Genomic DNA, 21,069 nt, shown 5'->3' on the forward strand with positions numbered 1-21,069 from the left:
TGATCCCGTCACTAAGGTGGATATCTCAACTAATCAGCTGGTTAATGATCCTGTCACTAAGGTGGATATCTCTCCTAATCAGCTGGTTAATGATCCTGTCACTAAGGTGTGATATATCTCCTAATCAGCTGGTTAATGTTCCTGTCACTAAGGTGGATATCTCTCCTAATCAGCTGGCTAATGATCCCTTCACTAAGGTGGATATCTCTCCTAATCAGCTGGTTAATGATCCTGTCACTAAGGTGGATATCTCTCCTAATCAGCTGGTTAATGATCCTGTCACTAAGGTGTGATATCTCTCCTAATCAGCTGGTTAATGATCCTGTCACTAAGGTGGATATCTCTCCTAATCAGCTGCTTAATGATCCTGTCACTAAGGTGGATATCTTTCCTAATCAGCTGGTTAATGATCCCTAATCAGCTGGTTAATGATCCTGTCACTAAGGTGGATATCTCTCCTAATCAGCTGGTTAATGATCCCGTCACTAAGGTGGATATCTCTCCTAATCAGCTGGTTAATGATCCCTAATCAGCTGGTTAATGTTCCTGTCACTAAGGTGGAAATCTCTCCTAATCAGCTGGTTAATGATCCCTAATCAGCTGGTTAATGTTCCCTAATCAGCTGGTTAATGATCCTGTCACTAAGGAGGATATCTCTCCTAATCAGCTGGTTAATGATACTGTCATTAAGGTGGATATCTCTCCTAATCAGCTGGTTAATGATCCCTAATCAGCTGGTTAATGTTCCATACACTAAGGTGGATACCTCTCCTAATCAGCTGGTTAATGATCCCTTCACTAAGGTGTGATATCTCTCCTAATCAGCTGGTTAATGATCCCGTCACTAAGGTGGATATCTCTCCTAATCAGCTGGTTAATGATCCAGTCACTAAGGTGTGATATCTCTCCTAATCAGCTGGTTAATGATCCCATCACTAAGGTGGATATCTCTCCTAATCAGCTGGTTAATGATCCCTAATCAGCTGGTTAATGATCCTGTCACTAAGGTGGATATCTCTCCTAATCAGCTGGTTAATGTTCCCATCACTAAGGTGTGATATCTCTCCTAATCAGCTGGTTAATGTTCCCGTCACTAAGGTGTGATATCTCTCCTAATCAGCTGGTTAATTATCCTGTCACTAAGGTGGATATCTCTCCTAATCAGCTGGTTAATGATCCTGTCACTAAGGTGGATATCTCTCCTAATCAGCTGGGTTAATGATCCTGTCACTAAGGTGGATATCTCTCCTAATCAGCTGGTTAATGATCCCATCACTAAGATGTGATATCTCTCCTAATCAGCTGGTTAATGATCCTGTCACTAAGGTGGATATCTCTCCTAATCAGCTGGTTAATGATCCTGTCACTAAGGTGGATATCTCTCCTAATCAGTTGGTTAATGATCCCGTCACTAAGGTGGATATCTCTCCTAATCAGCTGGTTAATGATCCTGTCACTAAGGTGGATATCTCTCCTAATCAGCTGGTTAATGATCCTGTCACTAAGGTGTGATATCTCTCCTAATCAGCTGGTTAATGATCCTGTCACTAAGGTGGATATCTCTCCTAATCAGCTGGTTAATGATCCTGTCACTAAGGTGTGATATCTCTCCTAATCAGCTGGGTTAATGATCCTGTCACTAAGGTGGATATCTCTCCTAATCAGCTGGGTTAATGATCCTGTCACTAAGGTGGATATCTCTCCTAATCAGCTGGTTAATGATCCCTTCACTAAGGTGGATATCTCTCCTAATCAGCTGGTTAATGTTCCCTAATCAGCTGGTTAATGATCCCATCACTAAGATGTGATATCTCTCCTAATCAGCTGGTTAATGATCCTGTCACTAAGGTGGATATCTCTCCTAATCAGCTGGTTAATGATCCCTAATCAGCTGGTTAATGATCCTGTCACTAAGGTGGATATCTCAACTAATCAGCTGGTTAATGATCCTGTCACTAAGGTGGATATCTCTCCTAATCAGTTGGTTAATGATCCCGTCACTAAGGTGGATATCTCAACTAATCAGCTGGTTAATGATCCTGTCACTAAGGTGGATATCTCTCCTAATCAGCTGGTTAATGATCCCGTCACTAAGGTGGATATCTCTCCTAATCAGCTGGTTAATGATCCCTAATCAGCTGGTTAATGTTCCTGTCACTAAGGTGGAAATCTCTCCTAATCAGCTGGTTAATGATCCCTAATCAGCTGGTTAATGTTCCCTAATCAGCTGGTTAATGATCCTGTCACTAAGGAGGATATCTCTCCTAATCAGCTGGTTAATGATACTGTCATTAAGGTGGATATCTCTCCTAATCAGCTGGTTAATGATCCCTAATCAGCTGGTTAATGTTCCATACACTAAGGTGGATACCTCTCCTAATCAGCTGGTTAATGATCCCTTCACTAAGGTGTGATATCTCTCCTAATCAGCTGGTTAATGATCCCGTCACTAAGGTGGATATCTCTCCTAATCAGCTGGTTAATGATCCAGTCACTAAGGTGTGATATCTCTCCTAATCAGCTGGTTAATGATCCCATCACTAAGGTGGATATCTCTCCTAATCAGCTGGTTAATGATCCCTAATCAGCTGGTTAATGATCCTGTCACTAAGGTGGATATCTCTCCTAATCAGCTGGTTAATGATCCCTTCACTAAGGTGTGATATCTCTCCTAATCAGCTGGTTAATTATCCTGTCACTAAGGTGGATATCTCTCCTAATCAGCTGGTTAATGATCCTGTCACTAAGGTGGATATCTCTCCTAATCAGCTGGGTTAATGATCCTGTCACTAAGGTGGATATCTCTCCTAATCAGCTGGTTAATGATCCCATCACTAAGATGTGATATCTCTCCTAATCAGCTGGTTAATGATCCTGTCACTAAGGTGGATATCTCTCCTAATCAGCTGGTTAATGATCCTGTCACTAAGGTGGATATCTCTCCTAATCAGTTGGTTAATGATCCCGTCACTAAGGTGGATATCTCTCCTAATCAGCTGGTTAATGATCCTGTCACTAAGGTGGATATCTCTCCTAATCAGCTGGTTAATGATCCTGTCACTAAGGTGTGATATCTCTCCTAATCAGCTGGTTAATGTTCCTGTCACTAAGGTGGATATCTCTCCTAATCAGCTGGTTAATGATCCCTTCACTAAGGTGGATATCTCTCCTAATCAGCTGGTTAATGATCCTGTCACTAAGGTGGATATCTCTCCTAATCAGCAGGTTAATGATCTTGTCACTAAGGTGTGATATCTCTCCTAATCAGCTGGTTAATGATCCTGTCACTAAGGTGGATATCTCTCCAAATCAGTTGGTTAATGATCCTGTCACTAAGGTGTGATATCTCTCCTAATCAGCTGGTTAATGTTCCTGTCACTAAGGTGGATATCTCTCCTAATCAGCTGGTTAATGATCCTGTCACTAAGGTGGATATCTCTCCTAATCAGCTGGTTAATGATACTGTCACTAAGGTGTGATATATCTCCTAATCAGCTGGTTAATGATCCTGTCACTAAGGTGGATATCTCTCCTAATCAGCTGGTTAATGATCCCTAATCAGCTGGTTAATGATCCTGTCACTAAGGTGGATATCTCTCCTAATCAGTTGGTTAATGATCCCGTCACTAAGGTGGATATCTCAACTAATCAGCTGGTTAATGATCCTGTCACTAAGGTGGATATCTCTCCTAATCAGCTGGTTAATGATCCTGTCACTAAGGTGTGATATATCTCCTAATCAGCTGGTTAATGTTCCTGTCACTAAGGTGGATATCTCTCCTAATCAGCTGGCTAATGATCCCTTCACTAAGGTGGATATCTCTCCTAATCAGCTGGTTAATGATCCTGTCACTAAGGTGGATATCTCTCCTAATCAGCTGGTTAATGATCCTGTCACTAAGGTGTGATATCTCTCCTAATCAGCTGGTTAATGATCCTGTCACTAAGGTGGATATCTCTCCTAATCAGCTGCTTAATGATCCTGTCACTAAGGTGGATATCTTTCCTAATCAGCTGGTTAATGATCCCTAATCAGCTGGTTAATGATCCTGTCACTAAGGTGGATATCTCTCCTAATCAGCTGGTTAATGATCCCGTCACTAAGGTGGATATCTCTCCTAATCAGCTGGTTAATGATCCCTAATCAGCTGGTTAATGTTCCTGTCACTAAGGTGGAAATCTCTCCTAATCAGCTGGTTAATGATCCCTAATCAGCTGGTTAATGTTCCCTAATCAGCTGGTTAATGATCCTGTCACTAAGGAGGATATCTCTCCTAATCAGCTGGTTAATGATACTGTCATTAAGGTGGATATCTCTCCTAATCAGCTGGTTAATGATCCCTAATCAGCTGGTTAATGTTCCATACACTAAGGTGGATACCTCTCCTAATCAGCTGGTTAATGATCCCTTCACTAAGGTGTGATATCTCTCCTAATCAGCTGGTTAATGATCCCGTCACTAAGGTGGATATCTCTCCTAATCAGCTGGTTAATGATCCAGTCACTAAGGTGTGATATCTCTCCTAATCAGCTGGTTAATGATCCCATCACTAAGGTGGATATCTCTCCTAATCAGCTGGTTAATGATCCCTAATCAGCTGGTTAATGATCCTGTCACTAAGGTGGATATCTCTCCTAATCAGCTGGTTAATGTTCCCATCACTAAGGTGTGATATCTCTCCTAATCAGCTGGTTAATGTTCCCGTCACTAAGGTGTGATATCTCTCCTAATCAGCTGGTTAATTATCCTGTCACTAAGGTGGATATCTCTCCTAATCAGCTGGTTAATGATCCTGTCACTAAGGTGGATATCTCTCCTAATCAGCTGGGTTAATGATCCTGTCACTAAGGTGGATATCTCTCCTAATCAGCTGGTTAATGATCCCATCACTAAGATGTGATATCTCTCCTAATCAGCTGGTTAATGATCCTGTCACTAAGGTGGATATCTCTCCTAATCAGCTGGTTAATGATCCTGTCACTAAGGTGGATATCTCTCCTAATCAGTTGGTTAATGATCCCGTCACTAAGGTGGATATCTCTCCTAATCAGCTGGTTAATGATCCTGTCACTAAGGTGGATATCTCTCCTAATCAGCTGGTTAATGATCCTGTCACTAAGGTGTGATATCTCTCCTAATCAGCTGGTTAATGATCCTGTCACTAAGGTGGATATCTCTCCTAATCAGCTGGTTAATGATCCTGTCACTAAGGTGTGATATCTCTCCTAATCAGCTGGGTTAATGATCCTGTCACTAAGGTGGATATCTCTCCTAATCAGCTGGGTTAATGATCCTGTCACTAAGGTGGATATCTCTCCTAATCAGCTGGTTAATGATCCCTTCACTAAGGTGGATATCTCTCCTAATCAGCTGGTTAATGTTCCCTAATCAGCTGGTTAATGATCCCATCACTAAGATGTGATATCTCTCCTAATCAGCTGGTTAATGATCCTGTCACTAAGGTGGATATCTCTCCTAATCAGCTGGTTAATGATCCCTAATCAGCTGGTTAATGATCCTGTCACTAAGGTGGATATCTCAACTAATCAGCTGGTTAATGATCCTGTCACTAAGGTGGATATCTCTCCTAATCAGTTGGTTAATGATCCCGTCACTAAGGTGGATATCTCAACTAATCAGCTGGTTAATGATCCTGTCACTAAGGTGGATATCTCTCCTAATCAGCTGGTTAATGATCCCGTCACTAAGGTGGATATCTCTCCTAATCAGCTGGTTAATGATCCCTAATCAGCTGGTTAATGTTCCTGTCACTAAGGTGGAAATCTCTCCTAATCAGCTGGTTAATGATCCCTAATCAGCTGGTTAATGTTCCCTAATCAGCTGGTTAATGATCCTGTCACTAAGGAGGATATCTCTCCTAATCAGCTGGTTAATGATACTGTCATTAAGGTGGATATCTCTCCTAATCAGCTGGTTAATGATCCCTAATCAGCTGGTTAATGTTCCATACACTAAGGTGGATACCTCTCCTAATCAGCTGGTTAATGATCCCTTCACTAAGGTGTGATATCTCTCCTAATCAGCTGGTTAATGATCCCGTCACTAAGGTGGATATCTCTCCTAATCAGCTGGTTAATGATCCAGTCACTAAGGTGTGATATCTCTCCTAATCAGCTGGTTAATGATCCCATCACTAAGGTGGATATCTCTCCTAATCAGCTGGTTAATGATCCCTAATCAGCTGGTTAATGATCCTGTCACTAAGGTGGATATCTCTCCTAATCAGCTGGTTAATGATCCCTTCACTAAGGTGTGATATCTCTCCTAATCAGCTGGTTAATTATCCTGTCACTAAGGTGGATATCTCTCCTAATCAGCTGGTTAATGATCCTGTCACTAAGGTGGATATCTCTCCTAATCAGCTGGGTTAATGATCCTGTCACTAAGGTGGATATCTCTCCTAATCAGCTGGTTAATGATCCCATCACTAAGATGTGATATCTCTCCTAATCAGCTGGTTAATGATCCTGTCACTAAGGTGGATATCTCTCCTAATCAGCTGGTTAATGATCCTGTCACTAAGGTGGATATCTCTCCTAATCAGTTGGTTAATGATCCCGTCACTAAGGTGGATATCTCTCCTAATCAGCTGGTTAATGATCCTGTCACTAAGGTGGATATCTCTCCTAATCAGCTGGTTAATGATCCTGTCACTAAGGTGTGATATCTCTCCTAATCAGCTGGTTAATGTTCCTGTCACTAAGGTGGATATCTCTCCTAATCAGCTGGTTAATGATCCCTTCACTAAGGTGGATATCTCTCCTAATCAGCTGGTTAATGATCCTGTCACTAAGGTGGATATCTCTCCTAATCAGCAGGTTAATGATCTTGTCACTAAGGTGTGATATCTCTCCTAATCAGCTGGTTAATGATCCTGTCACTAAGGTGGATATCTCTCCAAATCAGTTGGTTAATGATCCTGTCACTAAGGTGTGATATCTCTCCTAATCAGCTGGTTAATGTTCCTGTCACTAAGGTGGATATCTCTCCTAATCAGCTGGTTAATGATCCTGTCACTAAGGTGGATATCTCTCCTAATCAGCTGGTTAATGATACTGTCACTAAGGTGTGATATCTCTCCTAATCAGCTGGTTAATGATCCTGTCACTAAGGTGGATATCTCTCCTAATCAGCTGGTTAATGATCATATCACTAAGGTGTGATATCTCTCCTAATCAGCTGGTTAATGATCCCTAAACAGCTGGTTAATGATCCTGTCACTAAGGTGGATATCTCTCCAAATCAGCTGGTTAATGATCCCGTCACTAAAGTGTGATATCTCTCCTAATCAGCTGGTTAATGACCCCTAATCAGCTGGTTAATATTCCTGTCACTAAGGTGGATATCTCTCCTAATCAGCTGGTTAATGATCCCTAATCAGCTGGTTAATGATCCTGTCACTCAGGTGGATATCTCTCCTAATCAGCTGGTTAATTATCCCGTCACTAAGGTGGATATCTCTCCTAATCAGCTGGTTAATGATCCTATCACTAAGGTGTGATATCTCTCCTAATCAGCTGGTTAATGATCCTATCACTAAGGTGTGATATCTCTCCTAATCAGCTGGTTAATGATCCTGTCACTAAGGTGGATATCTCTCCTAATCAGCTGGTTAATGATCCCTAATCAGCTGGTTAATGATCCTGTCACTAAGGTGGATATCTCTCCTAATCAGCTGGTTAATGATCCTGTCACTAAGGTGGCTATCTCTCCTAATCAGCTGGTTAATGATCCTGTCACTAAGGTGGACATCTCTCCTAATCAGCTGGTTAATGATCCCTAATCAGCTGGTTAATGATCCTGTCACTAAGGTGGATATCTCTCCTAATCAGCTGGTTAATGATCCCTTCACTAAGGTGTGAAATCTCTCCTAATCACCTGGTTAATGATCCCTTCACTAAGGTGTGATATATCTCCTAATCAGCTGGTTAATGATCCTGTCACTAAGGTGGATATCTCTCCTAATCAGCTGGTTAATGATCCCTTCACTAAGGTGGATATCTCTCCTAATCAGCTGGTTAATGATCCCTTCACTAAGGTGGATATCTCTCCTTATCAGCTGGTTAATGATCCCTAATCAGCTGGTTAATGATCCCGTCACTACGGTGTGATATCTCTCCTATTGTCTACTGTATTGTCCCTGCTCTGTTTCTTAACCGCCATTTTAAACATGTACATGATACTGCAACACAAAGTCCCCAGGGGCATTGTAAAGTCAGTAAAGTTCCTCTCTCCTCCTCACCTCTCCTCCCGTATCCTTCGTACTCTCTCCTGTCTCTCTTTCTTCTCCTGTTCCTCCTGAGCTCTCTGTTCGGCCGTGTCCTTATGGACGCGTTCAGAGATGGCTTCGTAGTCTTTAGCTATGTTGTTGAGCAGCCAGTTGAGTCCGTTCTTGATGGACTTGTCCCCCTTCTTACCATAGGCCAGAACAGCAGAACACGGCTCCTGAAAACACACAGGAAGTCAGACGGCTAGAGAGACAGAGAGGATTTCATGTCACATAACATTTGTTTTATTAACTCATATTTTATTAGACAGCTATTCTCACAAGATGGAGAACAACACGGGGGTTATTGTTGAAACCTGGAGGAACTCTTTCCTAATATAAATGTATAAAGAACACACAATCCTGACCAGCTGCAACAACATACAGCCTCATAGCCACAGTACTGCAGGTGAAGTATAACAAGGTACAGCCTCATAGCCACAGTACTGCAGGTGAAGTATAACAAGGTACAGCCTCATAGCCACAGTACTGCAGTTACTGCAGGTGAAGTATAACAAGGTCCAGCCTCATAGCCACAGTACTGCAGGTGAAGTATAACAAGGTACAGCCTCATAGCCACAGTACTGTAGGTGAAGTATAACAAGGTACGGCCTCATAGCCACAGTACTGCAGTTAATACAGGTGAAGTATAACAAGGTCCAGCCTCATAGCCACAGTACTGCAGGTGAAGTATAACAAGGTACAGCCTCATAGCCACAGTATTGCAGGTGAAGTATAACAAGGTACAGCCTCATAGCCACAGTACTGCAGGTGAAGTATAACAAGGTACAGCCTGATAGCCACAGTACTGCAGTTACTGGCAGGTGAAGTATAGCAAGGTACAGCCTCATAGCCACAGTACTGCAGGTGAAGTATAACAAGGTACAGCCTCATAGCCACAGTACTGTAGGTGAAGTATAACAAGGTACAGCCTCATAGCCACAGTACTACAGGTGAAGTATAACAAGGTCCAGCCTCATAGCCACAGTACTACAGGTGAAGTATAACAAGGTACAGCCTCATAGCCACAGTACTGCAGTTACTCCAGGTGAAGTATTGAGAGACAAACCACAGCATCACTCACGATCTGACAGAGACACTTGTTCTCGTTCACGAGCTTCTCCAATGACAGGTTCTCGATGATGTCTGCCTCAGCCAATGCCCCGTCCCGATCCTGCTTGTTAGCCAATCTGTGGAGCCGACAGGGATATGTCAGAAACAGGTGTCAGAATGCAGGTGGTGTGTGTGTGTGTGTGTGTGTGTGTGTGTGTGTGTGTGTGTGTGTGTGTGTGTGTTGGTTCTTCTATCCTTGTGGGGACCTACAATCTCAGAAAGCCCCGACAAGGATAGTAAAACAAGGAAAATTCTCCCTCGTCCCAATTTTAAGCTTAGGAGGTTTAGGGTTACAATAAGGCTTAAAATTAGGGTACGAGGTTAGTGGTTACGGGTTAAGGTTGGGGAAAATAGATTTATTTGAATAGAAATTAATTTTAGGTCCCCAGGAGGTTGAGGATGTGTGTGTGTGACAGAAACATACGGTGTGGGAGGAGACACCTCATGATCAAACGCTGCCAGTCAGGGAAATGGAATTAGTTGGATTCCTGCTAACATGAATTCGCTTTCCCAATATGTTGTATAGAATATAATACGCTACTTTAAAAAGAAACAGACACAGGAGACAAGAGACGGGAGACGGGAGACAGACAGACTCTAAGCTATCACGATGTCCTCTCTGTGGACAGTCAGACAGACAGACAGTAACTCACACTAGGTCAGGTTTAGAGCTCAGACAGACAGTAACTCACACTAGGCCAGGTTTAGAGCTCAGATAGTAACTCACACCAGGCCAGGTTTAGAGCTCAGACAGACAGAGTGACCCACACTGGGCCAGGTTTAGAGCTCGGACAGTAACTCACACTAGGCCAGGTTTAGAGCTCAGACAGACAGTAACTCACACTGGGCCAGGTTTAGAGCTCAGACAGACAGTAACTCACACTAGGCCAGGTTTAGAGCTCAGACAGACAGTAACTCACACTAGGCCAGGTTTAGAGCTCAGACAGACAGTAACTCACACTAGGCCAGGTTTAGAGCTCAGACAGACAGTAACTCACACTAGGCCAGGTTTAGAGCTCAGACAGACAGTAACTCACACTAGGCCAGGTTTAGAGCTCAGACAGACAGTAACTCACACTAGGCCAGGTTTAGAGCTCAGACAGACAGTAACTCACACTAGGCCAGGTTTAGAGCTCAGACAGAGTAACTCACACTAGGCCAAGTTTAGAGCTCAGACAGACAGTAACTCACACTAGGCCAAGTTTAGAGCTCAGACAGACAGTAACTCACACTAGGACAGGTTTAGAGCTCAGACAGACAGAGTAACTCACACTAGGCCAAGTTTAGAGCTCAGACAGACAGTAACTCACACTAGGACAGGTTTAGAGCTCAGACAGACAGAGTGACTCACACTAGGCCAGGTTTAGAGCTCAGACAGACAGAGTGACTCACACTAGGACAGGTTTCCCAGCGATGCGAGGGTGTCGCAGGACCTCAGCCATGGTGTCCCTGGTCTCCTGTATCCTCTGGACATCACTGGAGTCCACCACGAACACCACCCCGTACGACTCGCTGTAGTAGTTCTTCCAGATGCCCCTGAGCACATTTACATTGGGGTCGTTTAGCAGACTCTTATCCAGAGCCCCTCATAAGAACAACCACATATCACAGACATTGCAAGTAGACACCTTTGTTTAAAATAGTCATATCAGCAGAATCAGGGCCGGAAAGTACAGGTGTGAGTGTGAGAAAGACAACGAGTATAAAGACCTGATCCTCTTTCCTCCGCCCAGGTCAAAGATGGTAACCTCAAACTTCCCCTGCTTCAGATCCACCTTGGAGAACCCTACTGTAGGGGCAACATCCTCTGGGCTCTCTGTGATGGAAAACACACACACACACACACACACACACACACACACACACACACACACACACACACACACACACACACACACACACACACACACACGCGCGCACGTTCAGCGACGAAGAGAACGAGCCCCCCCCCTAAAAAAACACATCTTACATTTCTAATAAAGTAGAATAGAAGTGAGTGATTCAGAGTCGAGATGTCTTCCCTGTGGCTCAGTTGGTAGAGCATGGTGTTTGCAACGCCAGGGTTGTGGGTTCGATTCCCACGGGGGGCCAGTACAAATAAAATAAAAAATAAATAAAAAGAAAATGCATGAAATGTTTGCATTCACTACTGTAAGTCGCTCTGGATAAGAGCGTCTGTTAAATGACTAAAATGTAAAATGCAAGATGACACACTGACCTCCCTGGATCCCGCGTACTGTAGCAGTCTTCCCAGCGTTGTCAAGTCCAACCATTACCAGTGTTATTTTCCTAAAAACACCACAGAGAAGATGGATTACGACAGAGATGACTCAGGGACTTAAATGGAGGTGTGGTAGGAGAAAGACATGCAGGAAAATGATAGGAACAACATTCACAAGGGAGGGGGGGTACTCTACAATATGTCATGTGACTCACGTGTCCCTTCTATAAAGCATAGAGAACAACATTAGTAAGCAAGACATATTGGGGGTGGCAGGGCAGCCTAGTGGTTAGAGTGTTGGACTAGTAACCGAAAGGTTGCTGGATCGAATCCCCGAGCTGACAAGGTAAAAATCTGTCGTTCTGCCCCTGAACAAGGCAGTTAACCCGCTGTTCCTAGGCCGTCATTGAAAATAAGAATTTCTTGTTAACTGACTTGCCTAGTTAAATAAATAAATAAATAAATAAATAAATATCGATTTTATAGCTTGAGCCACTTCCAAAGAAAGCATTAAACATTCAACGCCAGTCTCCAAACAGAAAGGATGAATAATCTGACATTAGCCTAATGCATCGGTCAGGCAGGCAGACAGGTACTGCCCTCACCTCCACCCTGTCCTTCAGATGTTACTGGTTAAGGTGGTCACTGTAAGAGGGGCTTAGCCAGCAGCCCAGGCCACTAATACAGCTCCTTCCTCCCCTCTACCTTAGGGCTGCCCAGGCCACTAATACAGCTCCCCCCCTCTACCTTAGCCAGCAGCCCAGGCCACTAATACAGCCCCCCCCCACCTTAGCCAGCAGCCCAGGCCACTAATACAGTTCCCCCCCCCCCCCCCACCTTAGCCAGCAGCCCAGGCCACTAATACAGCTCCTTCCTCCCCTCTACCTTAGGGCTGCCCAGGCCACTAATACAGCTCCCCCCCCTCTACCTTAGCCAGCAGCCCAGGCCACTAATACAGCTCCCCCCCCCCCCCCCCTCTACCTTAGCCAGCAGCCCAGGCCACTAATACAGCCAGTCCAGACCCAGAGACCAACTGACCCGACGGACAGTCCTCTGGAGCCAGGACGACTTCATGTGGAAGCTTCAACCAGTCCAGACCCAGAGATCAACTGACCCGACGGACAGTCCTCTGGAGCCAGGACGACTTCATGTGGAAGCTTCAACCAGTCCAGACCCAGAGACCAACTGACCCGACGAACATTCAGGGACAATAACTAGTAACCCACAAGATGTCCCCTCAAATGTACAGTACGCCACCATGACGGATAACGTGTCATACATACACACACACCCACTGTACAGGCCAGGCCCAGAGAGCAGCAGGATTAGCTAGGGATTTCCTTAAGTCTCTCTACAGTGGGACACGTGTTCTTACGATACTCTGCCTGTTTAGCGTCAGAGGGGTCGCTGTCTCACCTCCTTGACGCTCTTTCTTAAAACTGATTTTTTTTACAATTAATATTTCCTTGATTCCTCACATCCTCTCTCCTCACCTCCTTCTCAAAACTCGTTGAAAGAAAGAAAAGGTCAGAGTGGAGAGGACCAGGATATTGGATATTTTTTCCCCAATGCATTTTGTGGAGGGGCGAAGAGTCCGGACATGAGGAATCGAGGAATTAGGAAAGAGCCCAGGGGTAATCAAAGAGCGAAGCAGCAGTGACAGAGACCAGGCCACTTCTGATACAACATCTAGAGTCCTTAAACCTGTCCTAGAATCCTGTCCTTAAACCTGTCCTATACCACTTCTGATACAACACCTAGAGTCCTTAAACCTGTCCTAGAGTCCTGTCCTTAAACCTGTCCTAGAGTCCTGTCCTTAAACCTGTCCTATACCACTTCTGATACAACACCTAGAGTCCTGTCCTATACCACTTCTGATACAAAACCTAGAGTCCTGTCCTACACCACTTAACTCCAGGCCTGAGGCCCAAATGACATCCTACTCCCTATATACTGCCCTACTTCTGAACAGAGCCATTTAGGATGCAGCCCAGGGAGCCATTTAGGCCAGGCTGACTCACAGGACTAGACAGCAGGTGGTAACTAACAGGGAAGTACCTTCACCTCAACACAGTGGAGCATCTAGCACCCTATTCCCTATATACTGCACTACTTCTGAACAAAGCCTTACGGGTCCAAAGTCCTGACTAGGGAGCCATTTGGGACGCAGCCCAGGCCACCGAGGCCAGGCTGACTCACAGGACTAGAGAGCAGGTGGTAACTAACAGGGAAGTACCTCATCTCAACACAGCGGAGCCTGGAGAGCATCCAGGAGGGAACAACATGGCTGCCGTGCCCGTGGAGCCTACCACACAGGGGTGTGTCACTCAGTCACATACTCAAATCAAATGTTATTGGTCCATGCACATATTTAGAAATGTTAATGCGAGTGTAGCGAAATGCTTGTGTTTCTAACTCCAACAGTAATATCTAACTAAATGCTTGTGTTCCTAGCTCCAACAGTGCAGTAGTATCTAACTAAATGCTTGTGTTCCTAGCTCCAACAGTAATATCTAACTAAATGCTTGTGTTCCCAGCTCCAACAGTGCAGTAGTATCTAACTAAATGCTTGTGTTCCCAGCTCCAACAGTGCAGTAATATCTAACTAAATGCTTGTGTTTCTAGCTCCAACAGTGCAGTGATATCTAACTAAATGCTTGTGTTCCTAGCTCCAACAGTAATACCTAACTAAATGCGTGTGTACCCAGCTCCAACAGTGCAGTAATATCTAACTAAATGCTTGTGTTCCCAGCTCCAACAGTGCAGTAGTATCTAACTAAATGCTTGTGTTCCCAGCTCCAACAGTGCAGTAATATCTAACTAAATGCTTGTGTTCCCAGCTCCAACAGTGCAGTAATATCTAACTAAATGCTTGTGTTTCTAGCTCCAACAGTAATATCTAACTAAATGCTAGTGTTTCTAGCTCCAACAGTAATATCTAACTAAATGCTTGTGTTTCTAGCTCCAACAGTGCAGTAATATCTAACTAAATGCTTGTGTTCCCAGCTCCAACAGTGCAGTAGTATCTAACTAAATGCTTGTGTTTCTAGCTCCAACAGTAATATCTAACTAAATGCTTGTGTTCCCAGCTCCAACAGTGCAGTAATATCTAACTAACTGCTTGTGTTCCTAGCTCCAACAGTGCAGTAGTAGTGCTGCAGGTAAAACAAGGTGATTTAGGCCTTTCTGAGGATTAGAGAAATTCAATGTCTACTGTGTGTGTGTGTGTGTGTGTGTGTGTGTGTGCTTGAGATATATATAGTGTATTATATCTATCTACACAAAAGTACGTGGACACCCCTTCCATTCAGAAAGTATTCAGATCCCTTGAGTTCTTTCCACATTTTGTTACGTTACAGCCTTATTCTAACATGGATTAAATAAACATCTACACACAATACCCCATGATGACATCACCACAATACCCCATAATGACATCACCACAATACCCCATAATGACATCACCACAATACCCCATGATGACATCACCACAATACCGCATGATGACAAAGTGAAAACAGGTTTTTAGAAATGTTGTACAATTATTAAAAATAAAAACACCTTATTTACATAAGTATTTAGACACTTTGCTATGAGACTCTAAATTGAGCTCAGGTGCATCCTGTTTCCATTGATCATCCTTGAGATGTTTCTACAACTTGACTGGAGTCCACCTGTGGTAATTCAGTTGATTGAACATGATTTGGAATAGCACCTACCTGTCCTATATAAGGTCCCACAGTTGACAGTGCATGTCAGAGCAAATACCAAGCCATGAAGTTGAAGGAATTGTCCATAGAGCTCCGAGACAGGATTATGTCAAGGCACAGATCTGGGGAAGGGTACCAAAACATTTCTGCTGCATTGAAGGTCCACAAGAACAAAGTGGACTCCATCATTCTTAAATGGAAGAAGTTTGGAACCACTCTTTGGAAAGACTCTTCCTAGAGCTGGCCACCCGGCCAAACTGAGCAATCGGGGAAGGGCCTTGGTCAGGCGGACTTGAACCCGATCGAACATCTCTGGAGAGACCTGAAAATAGCTGTGCAGCAACGCTCCCCATCCAACCTGACAGAGCATGAGAGGATCTGCAAAGAAGAATGGGAGAAACTCCCCAAATACAGATGTGCCAAGCTTGTAGCGTCATACCCAAGAAGACTTGAGGCTGTAATCGCTGCCAAAGGTCTGAAAACATCTTACAAACTAACAAGCTGTGTTTCGGGTACATTACACTTAAATTTAAAGATGAATTGTGATTAATACAAAAATGGTGAAACATTGGTGGTTTAGTCAATACATTACTGGGAGCTTCATATAGAGAGAGTCTCTGTATTGGTATAGCCTACAGTTTACTGGCCGTCAGGTCGGCCCCTCCCCCACCAACTGTTCCGGCCGTCAGGTCGGCCCCTCCAACTGTTCCGGCCGTCAGGTCGGCCCCTCCTCCTCCACCAACTGTTCCGTCCGTCAGGTCGGCCCCTCCTCCGCCACCAACTGTTCCGTCCGTCAGGTCGGCCCCTCCTCCGCCAACTGTTCCGGCCGTCAGGTCGGCCCCTCCTCCGCCAACTGTTCCGGCCGTCAGGTCGGACCCTCCTCCGCCAACTGTTCCGGCCGTCAGGTCGGCCCCTCCTCCGCCAACTGTTCCGGCCGTCAGGTCGGCCCCTCCTCCGCCAACTGTTCCGGCCGTCAGGTCGGCCCCTCCTCCGCCAACTGTTCCGGCCGTCAGGTCGGCCCCTCCTCCGCCAACTGTTCCGGCCGTCAGGTCGGCCCCTCCTCCGCCAACTGTTCCGGCCGTCCGGTCGGCCCCTCCTCCGCCAACTGTTCCGGCCGTCCGGTCGGCCCCTCCTCCGCCAACTGTTCCAGTCGGCCCCTCCTCCGCCAACTGTTCCGGCCGTCAGGTCGGCCCCTCCTCCGCCAACTGTTCCGGCCGTCCGGTCGGCCCCTCCTCCGCCAACTGTTCCGGCCGTCCGGTCGGCCCCTCCTCCGCCAACTGTTCCGGCCGTCCGGTCGGCCCCTCCTCCGCCAACTGTTCCGGCCGTCAGGTCGGCCCCTCCTCCGCCAACTGTTCCTGCCGTCAGGTCGGCCCCTCCTCCGCCAACTGTTCCGGCCGTCAGGTCGGCCCCTCCAACTGTTCCGGCCGTCAGGTCGGCCCCTCCAACTGTTCCGGCCGTCAGGTCGGCCCCTCCAACTGTTCCGGCCGTCAGGTCGGCCCCTCCAACTGTTCCGGCCGTCAGGTCGGCCCCTCCAACTGTTCCGGCCGTCAGGTCGGCCCCTCCAACTGTTCCGGCCGTCAGGTCGGCCCCTCCTCCGCCAACTGTTCCGGCCGTCAGGTCGGCCCCTCCTCCGCCAACTGTTCCGGCCGTCATTGGTTGTGTAGAGCCAGCTGTTCACCAGATAAACCCATCCCATTGGTTGTGTAGAGCCAGCTGTTCACCAGATAAACCTACCCCATTGGTTGTGTAGAGTCAGCTGTTCACCAGATTATCCCACCCATCCCATTGGTTGTGTAGAGCCAGCTGTTCACCAGATTATCCCACCCATCCCATTGGTTGTGTAGAGCCAGCTGTTCACCAGATTATCCCACCCATCCCATTGGTTGTGTAGAGCCAGCTGTTCACCAGATTATCCCACCCATCCCATTGGTTGTGTAGAGCCAGCTGTTCACCAGATTATCCCACCCATCCCATTGGTTGTGTAGAGCCAGCTGTTCACCAGATTATCCCACTATCCCATTGGTTGTGTAGAGCCAGCTGTTCACCAGATTATCCCACCCATCCCATTGGTTGTGTAGAGCCAGCTGTTCACCAGATAAACCCATCCCATTGGTTGTGTAGAGCCAGCTGTTCACCAGATAAACCCACCCATCCCATTGGTTGTGTAGAGCCAGCTGTTCACCAGAAACACCCCATTGGTTGTGTAGAGCCAGCTGTTCACCAGATAAATTGACTTACATTGGTTTTGTGCTGTAAATGCTAAACATCAGAGATATTGACTTACATTGGTTTTGTGCTGTAAATGCTAAACAAATCCAAAACTTGGATTGCTGTCTTGTCCATCGACTGATTACAGGGTAAGGAAAACAACATACCAAATGTCATTTTGTAATTTGGGTGAACTATCCATCATAAGACAACATTTGAGGTTTGAAAACATTTGACAAACTTAACATTTGAGTGTAATGTCCCTTTACGGGTTGTGTAATAATATAAGTCTAATAAACTTAACAAATCTGATTTAATCTAAACCTCTTCTTAATAAGATTGGCAGATAAGGAAAGAGATGGGTGCTGCACCCAAAACTCAGGTGGAGAAGCAGAGAGAGGAACAGAACTTCACAGCTGCTTGAGGACTACAGAGGAACGGAGAGAGGTTGCAAACAAGTGTGTTATTAAACCTACTCCTGTCTATACAGAAATAAATACAATAATTCTAAATAGGCAACTAAGGCGTGATTTGGCCACAGAGGATCATTAGCTTCTTTAATAAAATAAAGTTGTGGATTGTTTTAAAAATGGCATTGCCTACAGTCGGGAGGAAAAGGTGGTGTTGCGCAATATGGGCAGATTTATTGTCGAGTTGCGACTGTCTGAAAAGTAGAGAAGAAATTCTACTAATGTCTCCAGTCATATAAAGTGTAGTAGAATTACATTAAATGTGTTTATAAAAAAGCAAATAAATAAATAATCCCCTGCAAAGAAAGAAGAAACGCAGCCTATAGCAGGGATCATCAACGAGATTCAGCTGAGGGACGATTTTTTTTCCCTGGTAGCGGATGGCCTGAACATAATCACAAATAATATGTAGACTGCAAATTGACTGCAAGAAGCCCAAACAGATAATGTTTGACTAAAATAATCATTTCAAACCTGGTTTACATTTGAACATGATCATGTGCGTCTCTATTATGGTGGGAATAATATCGGGAACATATTCCTTAAATACAAATTACTTGGGAGCAGATTTCCTGGTGTTTTTACAGTCTTATGTCCAACAATGGAGAAAGAAAAATAAATACAAATGATCTGAGAATTTGGGGGACCAAATAAAACCCTCCTGCAGACTGCAGGAACCCTGGCCTATAGCTGAGGCCTACTCCACACTAACAGCCATGCATTGAACGTTTATTTTTTTTATTTTTTGTCAACAGTGATTTGGTTATATTATTAGCCTAAATTATGACTATCCAATCTAATAGTCAACATTATCTTACATCAGTATGCAAATGTTATGATGCACGAAATGCTTTATAATAAAAGGTGCATTTTTATAGTGAAAATAAGCTTCCCCAAACTTGAAACTCACACACTGCCTATGATCCTGTGCCTTTATCACAGTCAACAACACACATATTTTATAATAAGAATAGGTATATCATGAAATCAAACAGAATGAAATAGAACATATAAAATAACAGCCCTGGGGTTTATGGCTTTTTAATCCAGCTCTAGAGAGAGGGGGTACTTCTGCAGCTTTAAGGAGTGACAGCTGCTAAAAGTGGCTGTAGTTTAGCACCTTAGTCACTGGTTACATGACTACCTGGTAACCCAGCAGCAGCATGCTGTATACCACACACACACCTGTTGGGTGATATATATAGCGAACAAGACATTCTATAAAATCATAGATTCTGTCATGGGGTGAACTGGGTGGCTGGCAACACTGGTACCCCATTCACAAATCAAATGGCCAATAAATCAAAAATAGTGTGAATATTTAAATACATAACCAGCCATTTTAACATCCGTTAGCTAACTAGTAGTCAGGTACTTCATGCACTCACCTTGCGGGCTGTCGCCAGCGTTTCAACCAGTTGCAACAATTCGCCATCAGACTAAACATTGCTGTCCAAACTCAGATAATTGGCGGAAAATAGTCATGTAGCAGCGACTCTGATTGGATCAAATGCCTCTGGTCGGCATTTCAGCTCATCATCATCATACAGCTGCATGAGTTAGGCCTAGGGGCCAATAAAAGTGCCCTTCTTAGACATCGTTGGATTGTCAAAGTAAAAATACTAGCTACGGTCAGTAATAGTGAGTGTACTTGTTGCTTCTCTCAAATAATCGTTGGCCCGCTTGTAACGTTAGCTAGAACTAGCTAATAACATTAGCAGGTACGTTTCCTAGCTGAACTACACTAAAAAACTATTATTATGTTTAGTACTTTTCACAAACTGCAAAAGATAGCGGCTAGACACCGTTAACTAGCCCAACGTTAGTTAGCTAACCTAGCTAGCATCCAATACAGCTAGCTAACGTCAGCGTTTAAGCGCTGCTGGGTGACCTTAGCTCGTTTTACGTACTAGCTGGCTTTGGGATAAGTGTCAGGTAAAAACCAAACCCTATTTCAAAAAGAAAAGGTAATATTCCTTCATAAAGAGAGATCTTCAGTGAGAATCCGTTGTTTGTTTACGCCATCGTGTTCGGCTGCTATGGCTGCAGAGCCGTGTGTGCGTCATCATCAGTGGCCGAGAAATCAGGCGTCCTCTTTGTGTGGTTGTTACTACTTACCACAGCCGCAAAGTCATAATTATGGCTAAACCCTGACTATTCCTACAATTTCTTAATATCTGGAGTGTTAAACATAACCTTAAGCACACTGCTAACCATTATGGTTAACCTTAAATGAAGACAAAAAAAATTACTTTGTGGCTGTGGTAACTAGTGACAACTGTAAACGTCTACAACAGCACGTTCTGTGGACAAAGTGTGGAACTACATGGGTCTAATAAATATGACAAGTGTTCTGGATTTTGTAAAATATATTTTTTAAATAATGGCTTTAATAGAAATCCTTAAAACTATTGACGTACCCGTGTGTCAATCTAAATAACATCCCCATCAAAATCTGTCAGATTAAGTTATAGAAATGTTTTTGCCTGGGCTGCGTCTCAATCTGCCAGGGCTGCGTTTTCCACGTCTGTGGTGGAAGGTGACCGAGCTACAGCGGTGTTTGTTAGACCATGACACATCAAAAATGTTTGTAGCGTCTGAACGGTTTGGCCTAAAAAAAAAAAAAACGAATATGACCACTCTATGGAAAGATGAGGCTCTCATGATGGTGTCATGGGACTTGTTTTGAAGGTAACCCATACAAATGAATGGAAGTAGTGTGCCAACAACAATAAGGGGTTAAATATGTGAAAAAAAGTAGATATTTCCTGAGCTTTCTTAGATCTCCTAGATATAGAACACACACTTCAAAACCCTTAAATGAACATTATTCCTTAGTCAAATAAATCAGTTTTTTTTTTTTTGCCATTTATGTGTTATTCAAATCGGTTTCTGTGGGCTATAGTAGTAAATAAAGACAAGTCAGTATTTTATCAAATTTGGTTTTTATATACATAACAGGGTCCTAAAATTCAAAATCAAATAGCTAAATGAGCCATGGGATAACCATCTTAAAACAATTCCATATGTTAGTTTGTTCGACATTTCAGGTGACTGCT

General features: G+C 44.3%; 1 protein-coding gene across 2 annotated transcripts in view; it reads right to left on the minus strand.

Annotated features, from left to right (window-relative positions):
• Positions 1 to 20,261, minus strand: part of LOC106575900 (ADP-ribosylation factor-like protein 13B) — a 280,724-nt gene extending 260,463 nt beyond the window's left edge. For both annotated transcript variants that reach the window (XM_045714221.2, XM_045714220.2), the window contains exons 1-6: positions 19,399 to 20,261; positions 11,620 to 11,690; positions 11,112 to 11,217; positions 10,794 to 10,937; positions 9,373 to 9,478; positions 8,265 to 8,467 (exon numbers count right to left, since the gene is read on the minus strand). In XM_045714221.2, coding sequence (XP_045570177.1) covers positions 8,265 to 8,467; positions 9,373 to 9,478; positions 10,794 to 10,937; positions 11,112 to 11,217; positions 11,620 to 11,690; positions 19,399 to 19,457 — 689 coding nt within the window. In that variant the 5' untranslated portion in view covers positions 19,458 to 20,261. The remainder of the gene's footprint in view (positions 1 to 8,264; positions 8,468 to 9,372; positions 9,479 to 10,793; positions 10,938 to 11,111; positions 11,218 to 11,619; positions 11,691 to 19,398) is intronic.
• Between the last annotated feature and the right edge of the window lie 808 nt (positions 20,262 to 21,069).

The sequence above is a fragment of the Salmo salar genome, unplaced genomic scaffold (genome assembly GCF_965601325.2).
Source record: "Salmo salar unplaced genomic scaffold, fSalSal1 ptg000229l, whole genome shotgun sequence".
NCBI lineage: Eukaryota > Metazoa > Chordata > Actinopteri > Salmoniformes > Salmonidae > Salmo > Salmo salar.